Raw genomic sequence first — 19,575 nt, 5'->3', positions numbered from 1 at the left:
ACCCTATTTTAAACAAATAAACAAACAAAACACAAAACCTCTATACTCTCTTCCTTGAATTACACATTATTCTCTTGTTCCCTCCTAACGTGATAAATTGTCTTAAGATGGCTAAAGCATGATTAGATAGATATGTACCCAGATGGCTCCGGTGTCTGGCCATAACATACCCTTTGGATGTTGCCTTATGAGGGAGCCTCTAAGACAAGTTCTCATGGTCCCTGACATGATTAGCTAGTGAGGACTAAGTCAGGAGTTAAGGATGTGTGTCAGTCATAGCCATAGCCATGCTTAGCTCACAGGCCAGTCTGGGAGCCACTCACTAGTTGGATCTTCATGCCATCAGGTCTTCAACAATCTATGAAGAAGCCCTGACACACAGAAATCCATCTCATAATGCTATATAATAACAGCAGGCACACTGTAGTCCTAAGGAGAGCCTGGATACAGACACAAACAAGATCAGGAAATACAGTCAAAATAGCAGCTAAAACCAGCAGCGAAAAGTTGGAACAACCACATAACTGTGGAAAATAAATTGGCTTTTTAACTACTCCAAGTCCAGATAAACAAATAATATAAACGTAAAACATGAAATAAAAGATGATAGAAAACATGGGAGACTTCATTAAAACAGTCTTACAGTGAGCTTATTTCCAGATCTGATACAAAACCTCCAAATTAACCAAAGACTTAAAGAACTGACTTTGTAAGAAGATAGAAAGAAATCTTAATTCTTCAGCAGTTAAAAAAAAAAAGCTAAAATATCCAAAAAACAGTGGGGAAAATATTTTTAATGTATGCACTATAGGCATTTTATATGAAGTAATTCAAAAAGTCTAAAGGTTATGAAGAGATGGCCTTCAAAAAGGGGGTGGATAGGCTTTCAAAAATATGACCCAAACTAAATCTTTTAAAAAGATGAAACCTTCATAGGGGAGAGATGGCTTAGTGCGTAAGAGGGCTTGGCATGCAAACATGAGGACCAGAGTTAGGACCTCGGCATCCATGTCAAATGGTGGGTGTAACTGCATTCATGCCTGTAACAGTACCTGGTCATGGCTAGGAGGATTGCTGGGCCTTGCTGGCTGACAGCTCAGGTCTAGGTTCAGGGAGAGACTATCTCAAAGGAATCAGGTAGTGATAGGTTAGGACACCTGATAGTCCTCCATGTGTTTTTCTCACCCCCCTCATGGACCCCCTAGATAAAAGAAAACCAAAGCTGTAGCATACTGTGTTTTAAGCCGGTAATCCTCTTGTTGTCGGGATCTAGGGAAACAGACATATTTGGACAGCATTTGCAATAGTATAGACGGCACAGTGTCTGTTAAGCATTATCTACCTAAAGGTGAGGAAATATTTTAATCCCATTTAAAATAGGCTGAAGAGACATCTTAAAGTGAATCCATTTGAAATAAAAATCAATATATTGTGATAAGCAGATGATTGGAAGGTTATCTTGAAAAAATGGTAAGTTATGAAAAATTTGATCTTATGTAATAACACTAATGTCTGCAGATACATACTTCTTTTAGAAAAATAACAAATTGAAAATAGTTTTATTTTGTAAAACACTATGCAGTACTGTCTTGCAGAGAGAGGATGTTGTCGCAGAAGTATGGCAAGGCCTGGCCAATTTTGAGAGGGGCTGCCCTGAATCTTCCGTGACCTCACCAACTCTTCCCTTAAAATGCTTATCTAGAATTAGCCTGGCTCTTCTTTTCAATAGATAACTGGCCTAACTGTCTGATTTTCCATGGAGAAATTCATCAGCAAATCTCTTTCCAACTTGATGAATTCTTCTATAAGATTTATAGTTTCTCTTCATAAGTGATTTGCTTTGTGTGTGCTTAATGTTGTTTGGTGGACAAGAGCAGCCTAGAGGGGGCTCAGTCAACAGAGATGCCAGCAGGGATAACATGGATGGGGAGGCACAGCCATGCTCAATGGGGAGAGCAATTTCAGAGGGAACTAATTTCATAAGTGGTCGGTTCATAAGTGAATACACTTGAATGGATAATCACTATTTTTAGCTGCTCTATACATTCATCAATAGGGGACTTGTTCCATAAATCATGGCATAATCAGAGGCTCTGCAGCTGTTAGTAGAAAGGATGTTTGCTGCTTGTCTGAGTAAAGCTCTATCTTTAAATTCATGTCCATTGGTGCAGAGTGCCCATGCTAAACCTGCAAAGTTTCATTTGGCATGACCTCTCTGGGACATTTATCTCAGTCCCTGGCCACTGTGTGCTGTCAGCCTTCTGATTTCTGCATTGTATAGGAGCATCCTTGGGAATGTTCACTCTCTTCATAAACTATCCCCTTTGGAAGAGAGTGCCACCCATTTCTTAAAGGTACCTATAGAAAGGTGGCTTTTTAACACCTAGTTTGGTGTTCCTAATCCTGCACCACCATCTACATGACTTTGCCGGATACTGTTGAGGTCACGTGTTGACTAGAAACAGGGCTGGTTCCAGGAATATAACTAACAACCTGAGCAGAACAGTAAGCACGTTCTGTCTGGAAAAAGCCTGGCCCAGAGCAAAGGCCACATCCTCCTTACAACATACTGGAATCCCAGCCAGGAGAAAAACAGCTCTGTCACCTGCTCACTTGAATATGCATCTGTAAGTAAAACTGCTACTCAGAGTTGCAACATATTGTAACAAGCCAGTCCTGTGCAGATAGCCCAGGACTAGGCACCTCCCTGTGCACAAGGCACACGTACAAGTACACAAGAATGTGTGCCACCCATGTCCAAAGGAGGCACAGAGACATGTGCCCTTGCTTACATAAAGTCTCTGGGAAGACCTAACTGAACTGAAAACATTTAGGAAAAGAAACTTGGGAATTAGGGTCAGGGTAGGAGACCCTTGTTTTTTTTTTTTTTGTTTGTTTGTTTGTTTTTTGTTTTTTTGTTTTTTTTTGTTTTTTTTTTACCATATTCCTTTCTGCACCCTAATTTATCACTGTTTGATTTGTGCACACAAGGATGTGTGGTGCATTTGTGATTTTTTTTTCTTTAACATAATACTAGTATAAAAGATTTGCTCTAATGTGCAGTGCATTTTACTGTGATGTTTGCTTTTTTAGCACAACATTAATACTTTACAAAAGTCTTGTTTGAACATAGCAGGTGTAATTCCAGATTGGGAGTGGTTGCAGGCCCCCACAGTATGCATGCTGTGTGGACAGCATGCCTGTGTGGAGCTGGGAGTCTCTGGTTCATGTCACTCTGGAGCAGGGGCTGCTCTAGCACAAAGAAGGTTTTGAAAGGCAAAGGCAGAGCCAGAGTCAGGGCAGGCTCTGGGCAGGCTCCAAGAGAGCCAGCAGCAACCCTCTGCTGAAGGGTGCCCTGAACTCCATCGTACAGGCGAGCACCTCCTGTGAAGTGAGATTGCTACACAAGTCTCGTCATTACAGAATTTTGAGTGGAGTGATTCTGAAAGAAAAGAATGAGAATGGTGTGTTCTATTGCGCCTCATTAAATATTGAAGTTTTTATGTAATTTTCCTTCATTTCAGGTAATCTCTAATTTGTTGAATGAAGAATGACAACAGTTCATCTTTCAGTTCATTTGTCTCTCTATTGATCTAATTGAATGTTTTCTAAACACATTTACTTTTAAATTTAACTTAGATCCCATTCTATAACCACATTTCATATTGCCAAAACTCTGCATTGGGGAGGGCCGAGTTATCTTCACCATTGAAATAGGTCTGCTTTGGAGCCTGTTTGGCTCTGTCTGTTCTGTGGAAATGACACAATGTTGACCTAAGAGGGGCCCTCACTTCTCCCTACTGAGTCCCCATGGTTGGAAAAGAAGAAGAAGCCGTGAGCCCACCCCCAGACCTGCCCACTCGGGACATGCCCACAAGCCCATGCTGGGCTTGTCTATGGACTCTGCCCTTGGCATCCCTGTTGCCCACCTGGGCTCTGGCAGAGAAGTTGGGCGGGAAGAGGCCAGCCGAGTACCCGCCAGTATAAGAGGAAACGGAGAGAAACAGCTCCAGTCAGCCCCAGAAGGGAGGCCTGGAAAAACTCTGCAGCTGGAGCAAACACAAAGGACTTTTCAGATCCTGCAGTCAAGGTGCCCAGTGCTTTTTTTTTTTTTTTTTATTAATACAGCTATTAGGGTGACAAGCCTTTCGAAAGGCCAGCAGTTGGCGAGAGTTTCCAGGAAGCTGGTCTGGCATGGGGCTGGGATCATAGCAACTTTTAATGAGTGAAGTTCAGAAGGAAGGAGTCATCAGGAAAGGTTTAAGGTTCAACAAACTTTTTGAATTATTTTGCAAAAAAGTTCTGGCTTTCCAATTCAAAGGCATGTTTCCCTGTGATGGTTTTAAGCCAGAGCTTATTTCAAAGGCAACGCAGACTGCACGTTTCTAATTCATTCCCTGGAGATATTTGCCTAATCCTAGAGACAAGCTTTGCAAGTGCCATTCAGTGCCTGGAGACACTAGAGCCATCTTACTATCTTTTCAAGCAGCCATCCACCCACGTGTCTCTCCCCTCTACCAGTTTCTGTGGTTAGGAGTACACACATGCACACACCTTCCCTAAGCAGGAAGCTGCTCTTTGCCAAAAGTGAATGGAATTCAGATTTCCAGAGGGTATCCTTGGTCTCCAGCTCCAACAGCCATCTGACGAAGAAAGATGCTAGTGTGCGCTGGGGCTGCGAGAGAGGGGCTTCCGTGTCCATTCAAATCTTTCTGGGCCCCAAGAAAAACCAACAACTGGCTGTGCTCTCCCTAGCCCCACCCAACCTCAGTCACATTCCTTCCCTTCCTGAGCCCACCCTGGGTGGCCCCACAAACCAGCTTCCACTCCTCCCTTCCCACCAGTGGGGAGACCTAACTCATGTCCTCATCGCGCAGCCAACAGTGAAAATGAAGGTCATGCTGCAAGCCCCAAACAGCTTAAAAGCAGAGAGGGGTCCTCCCCTATGTCTGTTCTCACCCCAGTCAGACTCTTCCTTTTTTGTCTGTCTAGCAGCCCCTAGGACTAAGCTTTTATACCTTCTTGTGCTTGCTTCCAGGAAATCCTAGCCTACTTCTGCCTGTAACATTCTTGGGCCTGGAAATGAAGAGGCTGCTGTTCGGGCTGCTGTAGCCCTTTGCTACTAGAACTTTCCAATATATCAGGGATCTCTGTCCCTACCTAAGCCTTCCAAGCCCCAGGATCCAGCATCCCCAGGAGTTGTATATTTATAAATGCTGGTGTGGTTTTGATAATGAGTTACAGTAAGTGATCAGCAGTGACAAGGTAGACTGGCTGGTCCTAAGCCTAAGTTACTGGGATTTGTACTTGTCCAGACAGGGAGGGAACATGTGGAGACCCTTCTTTCAGCCATCAGAATGAATAAGTGACTATGGTGGACATTTTGGTTCTATGCTCAGCAAGGCCTAATATTTAGAGCAGAGGCTCAGCTCAAAGGCTGTTCCTGTTGATTTTGAATGAGACTTTTTTTTTTTAAGATTTATTTATTTATTATATGTAAATACACTGTAGCTGTCTTCAGATGCACCAGAAGAGGGCATCCGATCTCATTATGGGTGAGCAACCATGTGGTTGCTGGGATTTGAACTCATGACCTTCTGAAGAGCAGTCAGTGCTCTTCCCCACTGAGCCATCTCACCAGCCCTCGAATGAGACTCTTTTCAATGCCATAGTCTGCTGGGAGGCAGGATTATTTCTCCTGAGATCAATGCTGGAGGTAATTGAGGCTTTGCCATCTGGGCATTGCTACCTCACCTGGTTCTAGATGCCACAAGATGCTCAGCTTGTCTAATTACAGTTGACTATCACTTCTGTCTATGGCTCTAAGGCCCAGTCTGATCCTCTTGCTTGGTCAAAAATAGGGTTGAACCAATAGGGGTTTTCTGGGTATTCTGTAAAGTGTTGTTATGGTTGTACTGGCCAACTTTACTCTCTTTCCTTAGCTAATCTCAGATCTCATCTTTAAGTATCTGCATCCTACCTCAACTCTATCAACTTTTTCCTGGCAGAGCCTTTAGTGGTCTTGTCCTCATCACCCTGGAGGATCTTCCTGTTCCAGTCCTAGGTTTTGACTGTGGTGCTTAAGAAAATGCCCCAGGTAGCTAGCAGTAATGCAGCCATTTTTGATCTAGTCCTGCTGGAGGTGACTGACAGAACTGCATACAGAGGAGATAGGTCCCATCAGCAAATCAGAACATAGGAGTAAGGATTGGGCCTGCTTTCTGGTTCTGGTTATGCGGTTACATGGCCTTATATTCTCTTGTCTTTCCATTGTATGACACCTCCAAGGATGTTGTAACCCAAACCCAGACCACATAGTCTGCTGAGATACTGTGATGGGGCCATTGCCCATTGGTGAGACAGTCTGGTAAAGAAAAGCCTGGTAGCATGGAGTATGCAGAACCTTAGGGAAGAATATCTTGTCTCTTTGAGGCAGAGCTCATGTAGCTCAGTTTGTTCTCAAGCTCACTGTAACTGAAGATGACTTTGAACTTCTGATCTTTCTGCCTGTAGCTCCTGAGTGCTGGGATTACGGATGTGTACAACTAGACCTAGTTTATGCAGTGCTGGGGGTCAAACCTAGGGCTTCATAAATGATAAGTTAGCAGCTCTCTAACTGCTAAATCTCATCCCCAGAGGGAAGAATATCTTAAGTGAAGCCCTGAGTCTCTGGGGTGGACTGCTTTACCCCTCCCCTTCTGCCTATAGCATGCTAAGTTCAGTCAGGCCTAGAGCATTACTCCACTGAAGGTCACTCATGCCGTCCCCCCCCCCCCAACCCCCAGGCATCTGCATCTGGAGCCCACACTCCCAGCTGGTAGAGTTTATAGGGTAGGTTTTTGTTTTCTGAAAAAGACCATTTCAGTGTTTTGGATTAGCAGAGTTTCAATTTAATTTAATAAATCCAAGCTGGGTGGTGGTGGCATATGCCTTTAATCCTAGCCTTTTAAACTGCCAGGAGGCAGAGGCAGGCAGGTTTCTGAGGCCAACCTGCCCTACAGAGTGAGTGTTCCAGGACAGCCAAGGCTACACAGAGAAACCCTGCCTCTAAAAACAAACAAACAAAACCATCAAACAAACAAACTAACTCACTCACTCACTAACTCTATATACAAACCTGAGGGAAATAAAGGCCTACCTATGTCCAAAACATGCAGGAGGGAGAATTAGGCAAGAGAAAAAGATCTTGGGGCAGAGGGCAGGGTGTGGGCTCACACAGATGGCCTAAGTGTAGTCAAGGCCAGGGCAAGGGGACAGGCCCAGAACAAATGAGCACTTTAAGTCCCAATATGACCTGCATCTTACCATTTTCACTTCAGGTACAGAGACCAGCTGCCTAGGAATTAATGGTGGGGCCCAGAGGACAGCTGCTTAGTGCTACCTACCTCAATGAACCTAATTCTCTTGGGGCAGCAAGTTTAGGCCATAAAGCAGGATAGGTAGATTCCCTTAGGTAAGAACCCTGTCTGAGAGTGAGTATGTGTTTGTAGAGAGCTCTGTGTTCTCTTTAAGCTTCACCTTTCATCCTTCTTACCTGCCTACAACTAACTCCACAACACAAATATCTCCTTACTACTATGCAAAAGCAGCCTCATTTCTACCTCAGTTCTCCAGTTGGATACCACATGCCACCAGAGTTATACTTAGAGTTTGATTTTATATGAGGGCTTACAGCCAGAGTCCTCAGAGAAAAGCCAGGTAGAATAAAATTTATCTCTGAAAACATCTTAAAGTGCACCCCTTCCCAGTAATCTCTCTCAGAGCCCTCTGATTTCTCCCTTCTTAGTTGCTCTCATGTCCCTAAAGTAGAAGAAGCTCTCAGGGGGACGCCAATTGTCTCTGAACTTCTGTGGCTATAGCCACGTGTGTGGAAAGATAACTTAGGCAGAAAATCTAAGCAGATAGTGAGGCCAGAGTTATGGAGTAGAGATGCTTGGCTGAGTAGAGACTTAGACTAGACCCCTTTCTACTTCCCCCCATTCTCTTCCTCTTCCATGTTTCCAAGATGTCACCCAGGTCTCCCATAGATCCAACCATGGGCTCATAGTCAGAACTCTGCTAACCAGTCATTGCTAAGGAGATGTGACTTCTGCCAAGGACACCTGAACTATCCTAAAAGGGATACAAATATAGGCATAAATGCAGAGTTGGACACCATGAGAAGCTTAGGAGGAAAGGGCATCCTAGTTCCTAGTCTGTGAGATCTAGAGAGGTGCCCAGAGTGGCCTGAAGGCCAGTGAAGGCTCCTGGCTTCCTTATATGGCCATGTCAGTCATGGTATACTGAGGCTGAATTCACAGAATTTTCATGATAGAAGGTGATCAGATGACCAGTGCCCAAACCCACCATGGACTGTTCAAATCTACCAATGATCATAGATTCTCACGTATTACTAAGAGTGCCAACTTACTCTCGGGACTTCAACCTGACTTTCACCAATGGAGACATAGGCCTCCAGTGAGAGTGTGTTCCAGAATGAGCCTGGTTCTGCCAGTATCTCTTGTGTGATAGTAGTGAGTCTCTGCCCTTCATGAATCTTTAGCTTCTCCTTTTGTGAAGCTGACCACTGACCCACTAAGAGTTCTTCAGCTTACAGGGATATACATTATGTATGTCAGCTAACTATACATCACCAGCTCTAGCACCAAAAGTGCGACACAAGCTAGCTTATCCTTAGCACGGAAAGCTACTTTGTAAATACTGTAGTTACATTTGGGTTTCTCTTTCCAACAGAGAGCCTGCTTCCTATCACTTGCAGGGCCAAAGGAAGGCAGAGTACATAACTTACCCCTCTCCTTAATCTGTCTGAAGGTAGGTGCTTGAGTTAGCAAGTCAGCCTAATGATGATGGGACCAAATGGTTGAAGCACACAGAGGCACCTGTAACTGCCAGAGGCACAGCCCTCTGATCCCATGTCCAACTTCCTCAGCAGAATTATGGGTGTTAATCCCCCTGCTTGTACCTCTATTTACTGGAGTCAGAACAGCTCACAAGCCCCCTTTCCAGCTACTTCAGGCTTTAGTCAGGACTTGTAGCCTTCCCCTGCTGCTACCATACTCCAGATCATCCTGGAGCTCAGTACTCTTAAGTCTAATGTTTTCTTGTTTAGGACAACAGTTAGGATGCAGCTTGACCCATTTGTATCCCATGGAAAATCAGTACCTAGCAGTTTTTAAAGCTGTCGGGTCAAACAAGCAACAATTTTAGGGGGTCTCCAGTCACAAAGAGATACTTTATACTTTTTCAAGTAGTTCTCCAAATCAGGTATATGGCTGGATACCTGTCTGCATCTGCTGAAATTTATATACAAACACAGGAAGATACATTCCCAATGTATCCCAATATAGCTGATATACAAGGAGAACTGTAGCTCATAGACATTAAGAAAACTGCCTTAGGGTTCTGCGAGCAGGATTGGATGACTCAAGCCTGCTAGGGTCTCCTGAAAGGCAGGGTCCATAGCCATTGTGAACCCACAGCAAATGCAAGCTTCCCAGGGTTTCTTGGAAGACAGTGTTCTTAGCCATTTCGAGCCCTAACCAGATCATCAGCATATGCAGAAAACTACAGAAACAGTAAGAGGAAAGGAAGGTGACTGAACTAGCTGGAGAACCAATCAGGCCATTGTTCCTCAGAGCCCTCAGGGTCATCACAGAGGACATTTTCCTAGAAACTGATGTGTATATGTTGAAGCAAAGGCCTTACAGAGCCTGCAGAGCCAGCCATGTGGAAGAACTTTGGGAGCTTGCATACCCCAGCCCTCAGGACCTACTGGTAAACGGCAATGATAATGAAAGGATAACACACTCGCCAAAGAGAACAGCCTGAAAGCTGACCAGTTGAACAGAGGAGAGTCCAGAGACGAACAATATGCCAACAGTGAGCTGATTTATAGTGACACTGATATAGCAGGGCGGTGGGAGAAGGATGGTGCTGTATAAGCCTGGATGTCCAAGTGGAGAAAAAAGCTTATCTTGACCTTGACTTCACACAGGACACAAAAATCAATTCCAGATGTACTGCAGATCTACATGTGAAAGGTGAGCTTTTAAAGCTTTAGAACAAACCAGAATATCTTTATGACCTTGGAGTAGTCAAAGTTTCTTAAGTAGGACATAAACAGCACTATCCAGAGAGGAAATGTTTGATTAACTGGACCATGTTAAAATTAAGACCTTCTGTTCATCAAAAGACACCAAGAAGGGGCAGGACAGCCCGCAAATGGGGCAGTATTTACAATACATGTATCTGTGTATCTGACAAATGACTCACACTTTAGAACACCCAGGACAGAGAGAGATAAAATTGTGCCTGAAGAAGAACAGTTCTCAGTATAAGATATAGATGTCTTACGAACTATAGATGTGAAGAAATGAGAATATAGAATGGGGCTCAGCTTACTGCAAATTACCGATACCATTTTGATGCTACGAGAAGCCAGGATGGCTAAAAAGGAAATGGTGAAAAATTCCAAGTGTGTGTGAGGATGTGGAAAAAGGTGGAATATTCACATGCTACCAAGCAGGGGTAAAAGTTGGGGTGACTGCCATGGGAAATGGCCGGTCCCTTAGTGACTCAGTATTTCTATCCTAAGCATACAATTAGCCGAGATAGCCATAACTTCACCAAACACATATGTAGAATGTTCTTAGTAATTCACTACCAAGACCTTGCCAATGGTCATGGGTAGTAGAATGAATGAGCAAATCACAGGCTACACAGAGCAGGGTGCCAACAATCAAAAGGATCCCGAGATCACTGTATTCTTCAGCCTCACAGAGGGGTTCTCAGACATCAGAGTGAATGAAAGTGCCAGATACACGAATGGATGTGTGTGATATAGCCATGTAGATTTCAAATATAGGCAAAGATGCTGGAAAGAGAGCTTTGGTTGTTCTTGGTGTGTCAGTGATAGGAAATGGAATCCAGGGGACTTCCTGGGGATTCGATTTCTTTCTTTGAATGTTTAGCTCTCACGTAGGGAGAATGTATTAAGTTTGTACTGGAAACCTGTGTACTTTACTCTTTTGGTGTGTTTCCTTTCTACTATATGTAAGTTTATAACAATGCCCTGTAGAAGATGGTATTTTCTGAGCTTTACTGGAGATATAATTAGGTACAAGCCCAGGCGGACTGGCCTTGCTGCCACCTTGTTTCAAAGGATAAATTACTCCAGTACCCTGACGAGTAGCCCCTATAGTTCAGTTTCCACTCCCAGCTCTAGGCAAAGTACACAGGAGATTTGTTTTTTTTGGGGGGGGGGCTCTCTTTGTTTTTCGGAGTACCTTTCTTTTATGGTATCAATGTAGTATGTCCCGCACATTACTCTCCCTGGCCTCTCCCTCAGAACAATTCTAGGAGGTTGCTGCATCCCTTTTCATGTGCTTAGATGAAGGAAGTGAAACTAGGAAAGGTTAGGGGCACTGGGGGCTGCCTGTAGCTGGGCCAGTGCAGGCTGGGAGCCAGATTGAGGGCATTCGATTCCAGTCCCTCTCTTTCCCACTGAACCACTCCGCCTCGCTTTTAATTTAATTAGGAGAACATTTAATCCCCCGTGCATTTCAGAGACGGGTTTGAGCCTGGCCGGGGCCTTGTGGGGCTCTGACAGGGATCCTGTGACTCATACAGCCTTGCACAGCCCTCCCGGGAGGGCTCCCTTGGGGCTTCTTTGGCACCTTGTGCAGACAGAGGTGGTCTGGAGATTCACAGAGGACAGGACACTAGTCTAGGAAGACAAACTGGTCTCATCTGTTCTTGACAAGCCCCCTTCCCTATACTCCTGGACACTGCCCCCCAACATGGCCCCTTCGTTTTCTTCCATCATCATTTGCAGGTGAGGAGCCAAATAAGAAATGGGTGCTCACTGAGGTGCCACAGCAGGCCCTGATTGTCTCCAGGCCCTGAATATCCCAGGCAAAGCATTCCCATCAGAAGAGCTAGCCCCTTGGTCCACTAATGCTCCCCTTTCCAGAAGGCATAGGCTGGCCCCAGCCTCGCTGACAAATGCAGAATTCAGGAGACATTAGTAGTGATGTGGACAAAAGCCAGGCCACAGCGGGCCTCCCTGGAAAAGAGAAACTTGAACGTCTTGGCGTGAGATTCTGCAGGGTCCAGGAGAAAGTTGAAGACATGGAAATTCTAATTAACGCACGCGGGGCTGCTTTTGCTCAAAGATTTTTGAAGCTGTCATGTCACAAGAGGCCCGGCAAGCACATGCTCGCCCGGGAGGTGCTTTTGGGCACCTGGTGGGATTCTTGCAATGCCCTAGCCTGTATTCTTACTTTCCCTCTGTCCTCTAGACTTTCCTCTACCCATCTTGGTGAACTGGGTGGCCCCTGAATGTCAATCCCAGAGTGGGATGACAGGCTGGTTAGTAAATGTTGAGACTTCCAGTTGAAAATGTCACAACCAAAAAGTCAGAGGGCTCAGGAACCAACCTCTTTGGAAGAAACCTTCAGGGAAATCACATGGCAAAGCCAGGCTGAGCTATAGGCTGCCGTGCTTATGGTAGGCTTGGCCTTTGGAGATGTTCATCTTGGATATCCTGTGCAACAGATGGGGCAACAGTTCCAGACAAGTTCTGATGGGTTCGTCAGCTGGAGGGTGGGGTGAAGTGGCTGTAGGAGAAGCTCACTGAAGTCAAACCCAGAAATGCTTCTTTAGCTTTGAGCTATAGGTGCTCATGTTCTGGGCCCTATGTCTCAACATCTATGGGAGGTACCTGGAGACCTTGCTTCATTTTAGGCAAGGCTAATCATGTGCTTTCTGTGTCAGAGTAGGGTTCTTTCATCCTGGAATTTTGGGGAATGCTAGAAAAGGAGTGGCCATGAACAGCCACAACACTCTGCGCCTTGCCTGACCCAGGCTAGAATCAGGGAGCCTTGACGATAGCCTCAAGAGGATGTGAGAGGCATCACTGGGGAAAGGGAGGGACTGAGTAGACACTGGAAAGTTGTGTGCAATTCTGATGACCACAGGACTGACAAGGGCATTCCAGCTGGTGGGATACACACGAGCCCTTGTCAGCTAACCCCAGTATGCAGAATCCTGGAGACCTGTCCTAACTATTAGCTGTAAAGATAACCCCCCATCTCTTGTGGCAGTAGGTCTCGATTTCCTACGTGGTCCTCAGAAGCCTGGAACAAAGCTTTGGACAGAGGATTCATATTGAAGGAGCTTGAGGAGTATGGGGCTCTCTTCCAATGATGTTAGAACCAGGAAGACAGCATCTGACTGAAATATGTATGAAAGGCTGAGGCGCAGCTGCCCAGAGCTGGACAAGGCCTAGGGCTTACGTGAGGAGCTGCTGGTGTGTGCCTGTTGAGCTGGGGTCAGAGAGGCTATATTGTGTCCTCAGCATCCTTCCCTGTTTACCAGCAGCAATCTGGTTTTTAATAGGCCTGCCTGCACCTTGGCCTCTCTGTCCCCAAACTATCAGTGGCCAACAGGCTCTGAAAAGAGAAGCTTCACCCAGCCCCAGGGACCTTCCCATAATCAAGGCTACAGTGACCTCACCTCCCTAGGGCCCCTGGGCGGGGAGAGCTTGAGATGGAAACAAAATGTGTCTTTATTTATGCTTTTAATTTGAATTCTGGAACTGGCCCAGCATGGTAATACATTTAACATCAGTAAAATGTTGAAGAAAAATGGATCTGTTTTTCTGCAACTGCTTCCCACCCACTCTGCCCCCTGCAAGACCCTAGTACATATCTCTGTCTTTGGTAGACACGTATCAGGGTGTGTGCCTCTTTTTTCGGTATAGGTTCATGGGGCTAGTTGCCCACGGGAGCCATGCTGCATCAGTGAGCTGCTGGAGCCTAGCTTAATTACGGACATCAATCAACAGGCTGACTGTGCAAGAGGCAAAGGAATGCAGCTCTGGTGTGGGCATGTGGGCCCCTTACACAGTACCCACTAAGGCCTATCTGCTCTCCTAGAATGGGGAGGGGTCTTGGTAAGGGCAGTAGTCCTGGGAGCACATAGGGTTCTAGGACCCAGACACACCTCTTTGCTAGGACTTCCAGCAAGGATGCCACTAGACTTCTACAGATGTGGATGTCTAGATTCTTAGATGCCTCAACCTTGACCCCAACTCTGCTTTGACCAGATCATATTTTTTTGCTTAAGCCTGTGATCTATCTCAGTCTCTACCTTAGGTCTTTTCACTCAGCACTACCATGGGCTCCTTCTTTCCCACCTTCCCACCTTCCTTGGTTGGCTCATTCCTAGCTGCTGCATTTGGAATACATTGGCCTAGAAAGGGTCTTGGTGTGTTCCTGGGTAGAGCCTTGACTGTATAAAGACTGTCCACCTACTCAGGTTTCAGGAGTGCTGGCCTGAGAAGAGCTCTGGTACCTGGAAAGATGGTGACAGACTAGGTCTTATAGCAGCCAAGAAAGCATCATTCATGCCTCTGAGGCTCTGTTACCTCATTGTGGATCAGAATTGGCCTAGTACTCTGAGCGGTGTTGTCTTATTGGCTTAGGGCTGCTTCTGGAACAGATAGACAGTGAATGTCTGGCCACAGGAGGTTTGAGTATACTAATACCAGCACAGGTGGCTTTTTGTTCCCAAAGGTGTGGTTTCTAGGGCATCTGTGGACTGAACTATGGGCATGTATCACCAGTCTCCACCCTCACTTGGGACCCCGTTAGTGCTTTTACTTCAGAAAACTCAACAGTAGGTAGAAGATGCGAGACACATCTGTCCATCTCGGTAGATGGTTTCTTGAGAGAGAGCACTACTCTCTTGGTGCTGCAGCTGCTTTTGTATCTGGAGGCTGCTCCATGGCCAGAAGAATAAAACAGAGTGGGTACCAATGAGAGGTGAGTGACTGGGGGGATAAGGAGGCTGACTAGCCTTTCCAGGCTTAGGCGATTCCCTGGGGCCTGCTGTGGTTGCCATGGTGCTCCTTACTATCCCTACCCCTAAGCAGGCACTGGCATATCGCATACAACCCTAGCCACCAGACACCAGCGTTTACACTTGGAGTTGTCTCGTGTTCTGGACTTGATGGAGAGACTTAACCATAGCGTACCCTCTGACACCAGCCTATACCTGCCTAGCCTGTCTGGACTCCTACTCACAACCTCTGTTCCTGCCTACTAATGTAGCCAGCCTGTAAGGCTATCTTAGGAGGGAGAGTGACCCCCTGCTTCTCAGTAAGGTTCTGGCTCTCTCTGAACCCATGAACCCTCTCTACATCTTACAAACTATGAGACACTGCTAACCTCCTTTGAGTTTGGATGGCTTGGGAAGATAGTGGGCATGCCTTGTTTGATCATTATCATTCCTCTGACAAGCCTGCCTTCCTTCCCCCAGGGTGGCCTCAACTTGGCTATCTGGTTACTTAAGAAGCCCTCAGCACTGTGAGTCCCAGTTTCTTCAGTCAATGTAAAGTCAAGCCTGAAATCTAGGCATAGGCCAGAAGCATTATGACCAAGCACACAAGGTTAAGGACATAAATTTTAGTAGAAAGAGTAGAAGTGTCTCAGCATGTGAATCTCAGGAGAGCTAAGAGAATGGCATTAACATCCTAACACAAAGACACTTTTCCAGGGGAGTACCCAGTGGAGCAGTGGTCAGAAGGGGTCTGCATGACCTGCCCCTACTACATCTCTGCCTCTACTGGGTTTTTGTAGGAACATATGAGTCACATGTTGCAGAGAAATCATGGCATGGCTGAGTACTGGGGATTGGCCTGGTGATGCCGTGATGGGGGCCCAAATTGGGGGTGGGGGGGAGAGGATGGGCATTTGTCCCAGGCCAGCTGTGCTTCAGAAGAAGGCCAACTGGAAGGCATAGAAAATCAGCCATTTCCTCCACCTGAAGGAGCCCCTGAGGACAGTAGTGGCAACTGGCAGGCGGCACCCGGCATCTGCCCCATGGCTTTGGCCAAAGTTCCACAGGGAAATGCTAGAAAATAAAGTTAACTCTCTTGAAGGAGTGGTGGAGGGGTTTAGGGGAGGGAAAAAAAAAAAAACAACCGAGTTTCTCAGACGCTCAAAGCATGCAAACAAGTGGAAAATGATCAGTCTGGTTTTCCATAAGTCAAAACAAGAGGATCATGTTTCCAAATTCGGTGGGAAAGCCCCTGCCCTTCTCTCCTGCCTGAGCCCTGAGGCCAGCCCTAGCAGCCAGTGTCCCCAGGTTCATAAGGACAGGCAGTGAGTTCTGGGTACTGGGTAAATAGACTGCATCCCAGCAAGAGTTCAAGCTTTGCCCTATGCTAGGGCAATACCCTTGAACCCCAGCCTTGGTGGGCAAATGAACACTCACTGTGACACATGGGTGATGGGGGTCAGCAGTGTCTCCCCTTCCAGGTCCAGGTCCTCAGCAAAGCTGTTTGTTCTCAAGAAATGGGGTGTGCTTACTTCCAGCAGTGTAGGGCTCTTCCTTACTGTGAAGAAGGTATGGGACAGCTCATTAGGCTTCAGTAGAAACTTGATCATGAAGGGGCTCCAGAACGGGACAGAACTAGACTCAAATGTCCACCCCAACCTGATAATGCTATGGGATAAACCTATGAGCTCTCAAGACCAGGTGAAGAGTGAGGACAGAGCTTACAAGTTTCAGCCTTACGCATCAGGTTGGTTTACGCTGAGTGGAACAAGTGAATGGGCATTCAAATTGGTCCCCAGGTACCCAGGGGCTCAGCCTCCCAAGGTAAATCATAAAGGCTGGTACATTCTCCCCAGTGTGGTAGATGCCCTACGGCTGAGTTCCAGAACTGAGTGAGGTCCTCCACTATGTTAGGTTTTGGGCCTCTCACCAGCTTCACATAAAACATTTGTGCCAAGAACAAATGAAAGCACTAATCCCCAGTACTGTGCTATTCACACACATACACTGACAGATGAGTGGGCCAGGCAACAAAGGGTGCTAGTACCTCTGCCTACCAGGAATCACAAGCTGAGTTCCTTGTTCTGGCTGCGATGCCATATTAGCCAGATTCTCTATGAGGGAGGCCTCCAGACCATCCCAATAGCTGACTTCCATAGCTCAGGAGACTGATCCAGATCAGTCTTCACAGTACTTCCAGCTTAGTAGTGTTTGCTCTCAACTTACTTCTCCTTTAAAGTGTTTAATGTAGAAGTATTAAGTACTTCTGATGAGTGGAATATTGAAAAATTCACAATTTTTGGTCCTCAATTATAGTAGTCATCTGCTGGCCGGGTCCCTGCCTTATGCCTGGGTAGCATCATGGGTAGCACAAATGTGATGTCATAAACTCAGACAAACTTCTGTTCTTGTCAGTTTTTCTTATTCTGTGACATTCTTTTCTTCAGGTCTGCAGCTATGCATCTAATGATCATTTTAGCAGCACGAGCTCATAGCTTAGGTCTACCACAATTAACTTACTCATCCCATATTTTATGGACATTCAGTCTTGTAGTTTTATGACAATCAGACAGTGATGTAATATCCATCTTTATTGTTAAAAGTTGCTGACACACTGGGCAGGTGAGATGGCGTGACTTTGGTAATATTAATAAGTGCTTTTGGATTATTCTTCTGTTAAGTTGTAGCCAACTATTCTTTCCCTTCAATTTTGCCTGGCCTTTCAAGCATGGATAAAAACTGAGGTTTTCTCATTTTCATACTGTTTTTAGTTCTTTAAGAAAATGATCAATGAACTTTGATCCCCACCCCCTTCCTAACTTCCCAATTTTGTATCCGCTTGTTTTAAAATTTAATAATCCATTAACTTCAGTTTGTGGTCTCTGTGTCCTTCTGGGTGTGGACTGTATATGGAGTATGATTGGCCCACCAGGAGTTAGATGGTAAGGAAAAACTGACTCTCCCTCCCCAGGAGCCATTATCTGTCCGTAGCTTATCAAGAACCTCTTGGGGTTCATGAACTTCTTGTACTCAGTGATACAGGGTTGACTGGCCTGATCTTGTGTAGGCAATCATGCAGCTGTCCTATCACACCCAGAAGTTAGTTTGTTCTCCTATTGCTGGCTCATATAGTGTCCCTCTACCACCACCTCCTTTTACAATGGCCCCGGGCCTGGGGTAGGGGATGGCTTTCTCATTTTCATCTTCACTGACTGTTTCTGGCTTGTTTGGGATTCTTCTTGCAGAATTGCCCATTCATAACCTTTGCTTAGCATTTCAAAGGAACTTTTAATTCATTAGAGATAATAACCTTGTGATACACGAAGCATAAATAACTTTCTTAGTCTATGTTTGGCTTTTTAACACTGAGTTGTTTTATCATAAAGACTGTCTTGCTTTTTTATAGTGATACATTTACTTTATGGAATGGGTTTCCCACATCTACAACAACAGTCTTTTACATTTATTTCCAATATAAACATACAAATATGGGCATAGATCTGTATGTGCGTATAAATTTTAACACATTTAGCATCTGTGTGTAATGCAAAGGATGTTTAGCAGTCATAAAATGGAAATTCAAGAACACTATATATAGTCTTACTTTTTAAAAAAATCTGAAATAGAACATAAAACTAAAAAAAAAATTAAGAAAACTTCAAAATCTCTAAGACTTTAGATTTGAAAGTGAATTGAGATACAACATCAAAAATGTAATCCAAAAGGGGGGGGGAGGATCAACTTTATTATAATTAGAAACAAATGAGTTATTCCTGCAACAAGTGCATTTTGCTAAATAGCAACAGAAGCAAGGAAAAACAGGTTAACTGACTGTTAAAATGCTTTGCTTTGTGAAGACAATGAGACAAATCACAGATTTACTGCACGTCACTTATGGAATCAAGGACATCGTACCCAGAGTATATAAAGAAGAATGATCATAATTTGACAACAGTGGAGCAAACAACCCATCTTAAAAAGTGGATTACAAATAAGCATGTGAAATTGTATACAGCCAATCCATGGTCTTTATGGAAATACGATATTAAAGCTTCAGTGAGCTAACCCTGAAAATTATCATGAAGATGGATAAAGCATAAAATTAAAATCTTGTAAACAGCAAGCCCTCCAAGGAGGTAGAGTCCGCAACCTTCATGTGCTAGAGGTGGGAATGCAAAGTGGCCCAACTGCTCTGAAGAACAAATTTCATAGTCTTAAACACACATATGGTCTATGACTCAGGGTATGGAATATTTAAGTTCACACAAATCTGCACACAAAGATATACGGCAATTTCACCTCTAGTTGCAACAAACAAGTTATAACCAAGATGCCAACAGTTAAATGAATAAAGTAATCATGGTGTCTCTGTTCCACCTATGCAGTGGAATCCAGCAACCAACTGGAATACTGGAGGTCCCTGGGACAGATAATAGACTACGGTGAGTAGATTGTGTGTTGCAAATACATGATAGAGCACTGAAAAGAGAAGATGTGTGTGTGTGTGTGGGGGGGGACTGGCTAAAGTTGATTTTAAAAATAATGTTTGGACTAAAGAAAAACTAAAAGCTGGAGAAAAAATACTGACATAAACACAATATTCTTGTAGATGATTTTGTTTCCTACAGGGGTTCTACATATTGAGGATTATACAAACCAGTATCTATACTAGAAAATGGGAGCTGAGGACAAAGTAAGGATAATCGGAAACAGTATAAACAGTATAAACTCAAG

At 44.9% G+C, this 19,575-nt stretch overlaps 1 protein-coding gene and 1 long non-coding RNA gene across 2 annotated transcripts in view; one reads left to right on the top strand and one right to left on the bottom strand.

Moving 5' to 3' along the window:
• The window catches only part of Kcnq1 (potassium voltage-gated channel subfamily Q member 1), a 330,062-nt gene that overhangs the window by 153,120 nt on the left and 157,367 nt on the right, over nucleotides 1–19,575 (bottom strand). The window contains exon 11 of the mRNA XM_031388970.1: nucleotides 16,279–16,399. Within this exon, the coding sequence (XP_031244830.1) occupies nucleotides 16,279–16,399 (121 nt within the window). The remainder of the gene's footprint in view (nucleotides 1–16,278; nucleotides 16,400–19,575) is intronic.
• The window catches only part of LOC116103261, a 59,408-nt gene that overhangs the window by 19,560 nt on the left and 20,273 nt on the right, over nucleotides 1–19,575 (top strand). Inside the window, exon 1 of the long non-coding RNA XR_004123445.1 lies at nucleotides 1–19,575. This exon is cut by the window's left edge and continues 19,560 nt beyond it. This is a non-coding gene — a long non-coding RNA (uncharacterized LOC116103261).

This window comes from Mastomys coucha, unplaced genomic scaffold, assembly GCF_008632895.1.
Source record: "Mastomys coucha isolate ucsf_1 unplaced genomic scaffold, UCSF_Mcou_1 pScaffold21, whole genome shotgun sequence".
NCBI lineage: Eukaryota > Metazoa > Chordata > Mammalia > Rodentia > Muridae > Mastomys > Mastomys coucha.
Note: the sequence above shows the minus strand (reverse complement) of the source record. Positions and strands in the feature narration are given on the sequence as shown.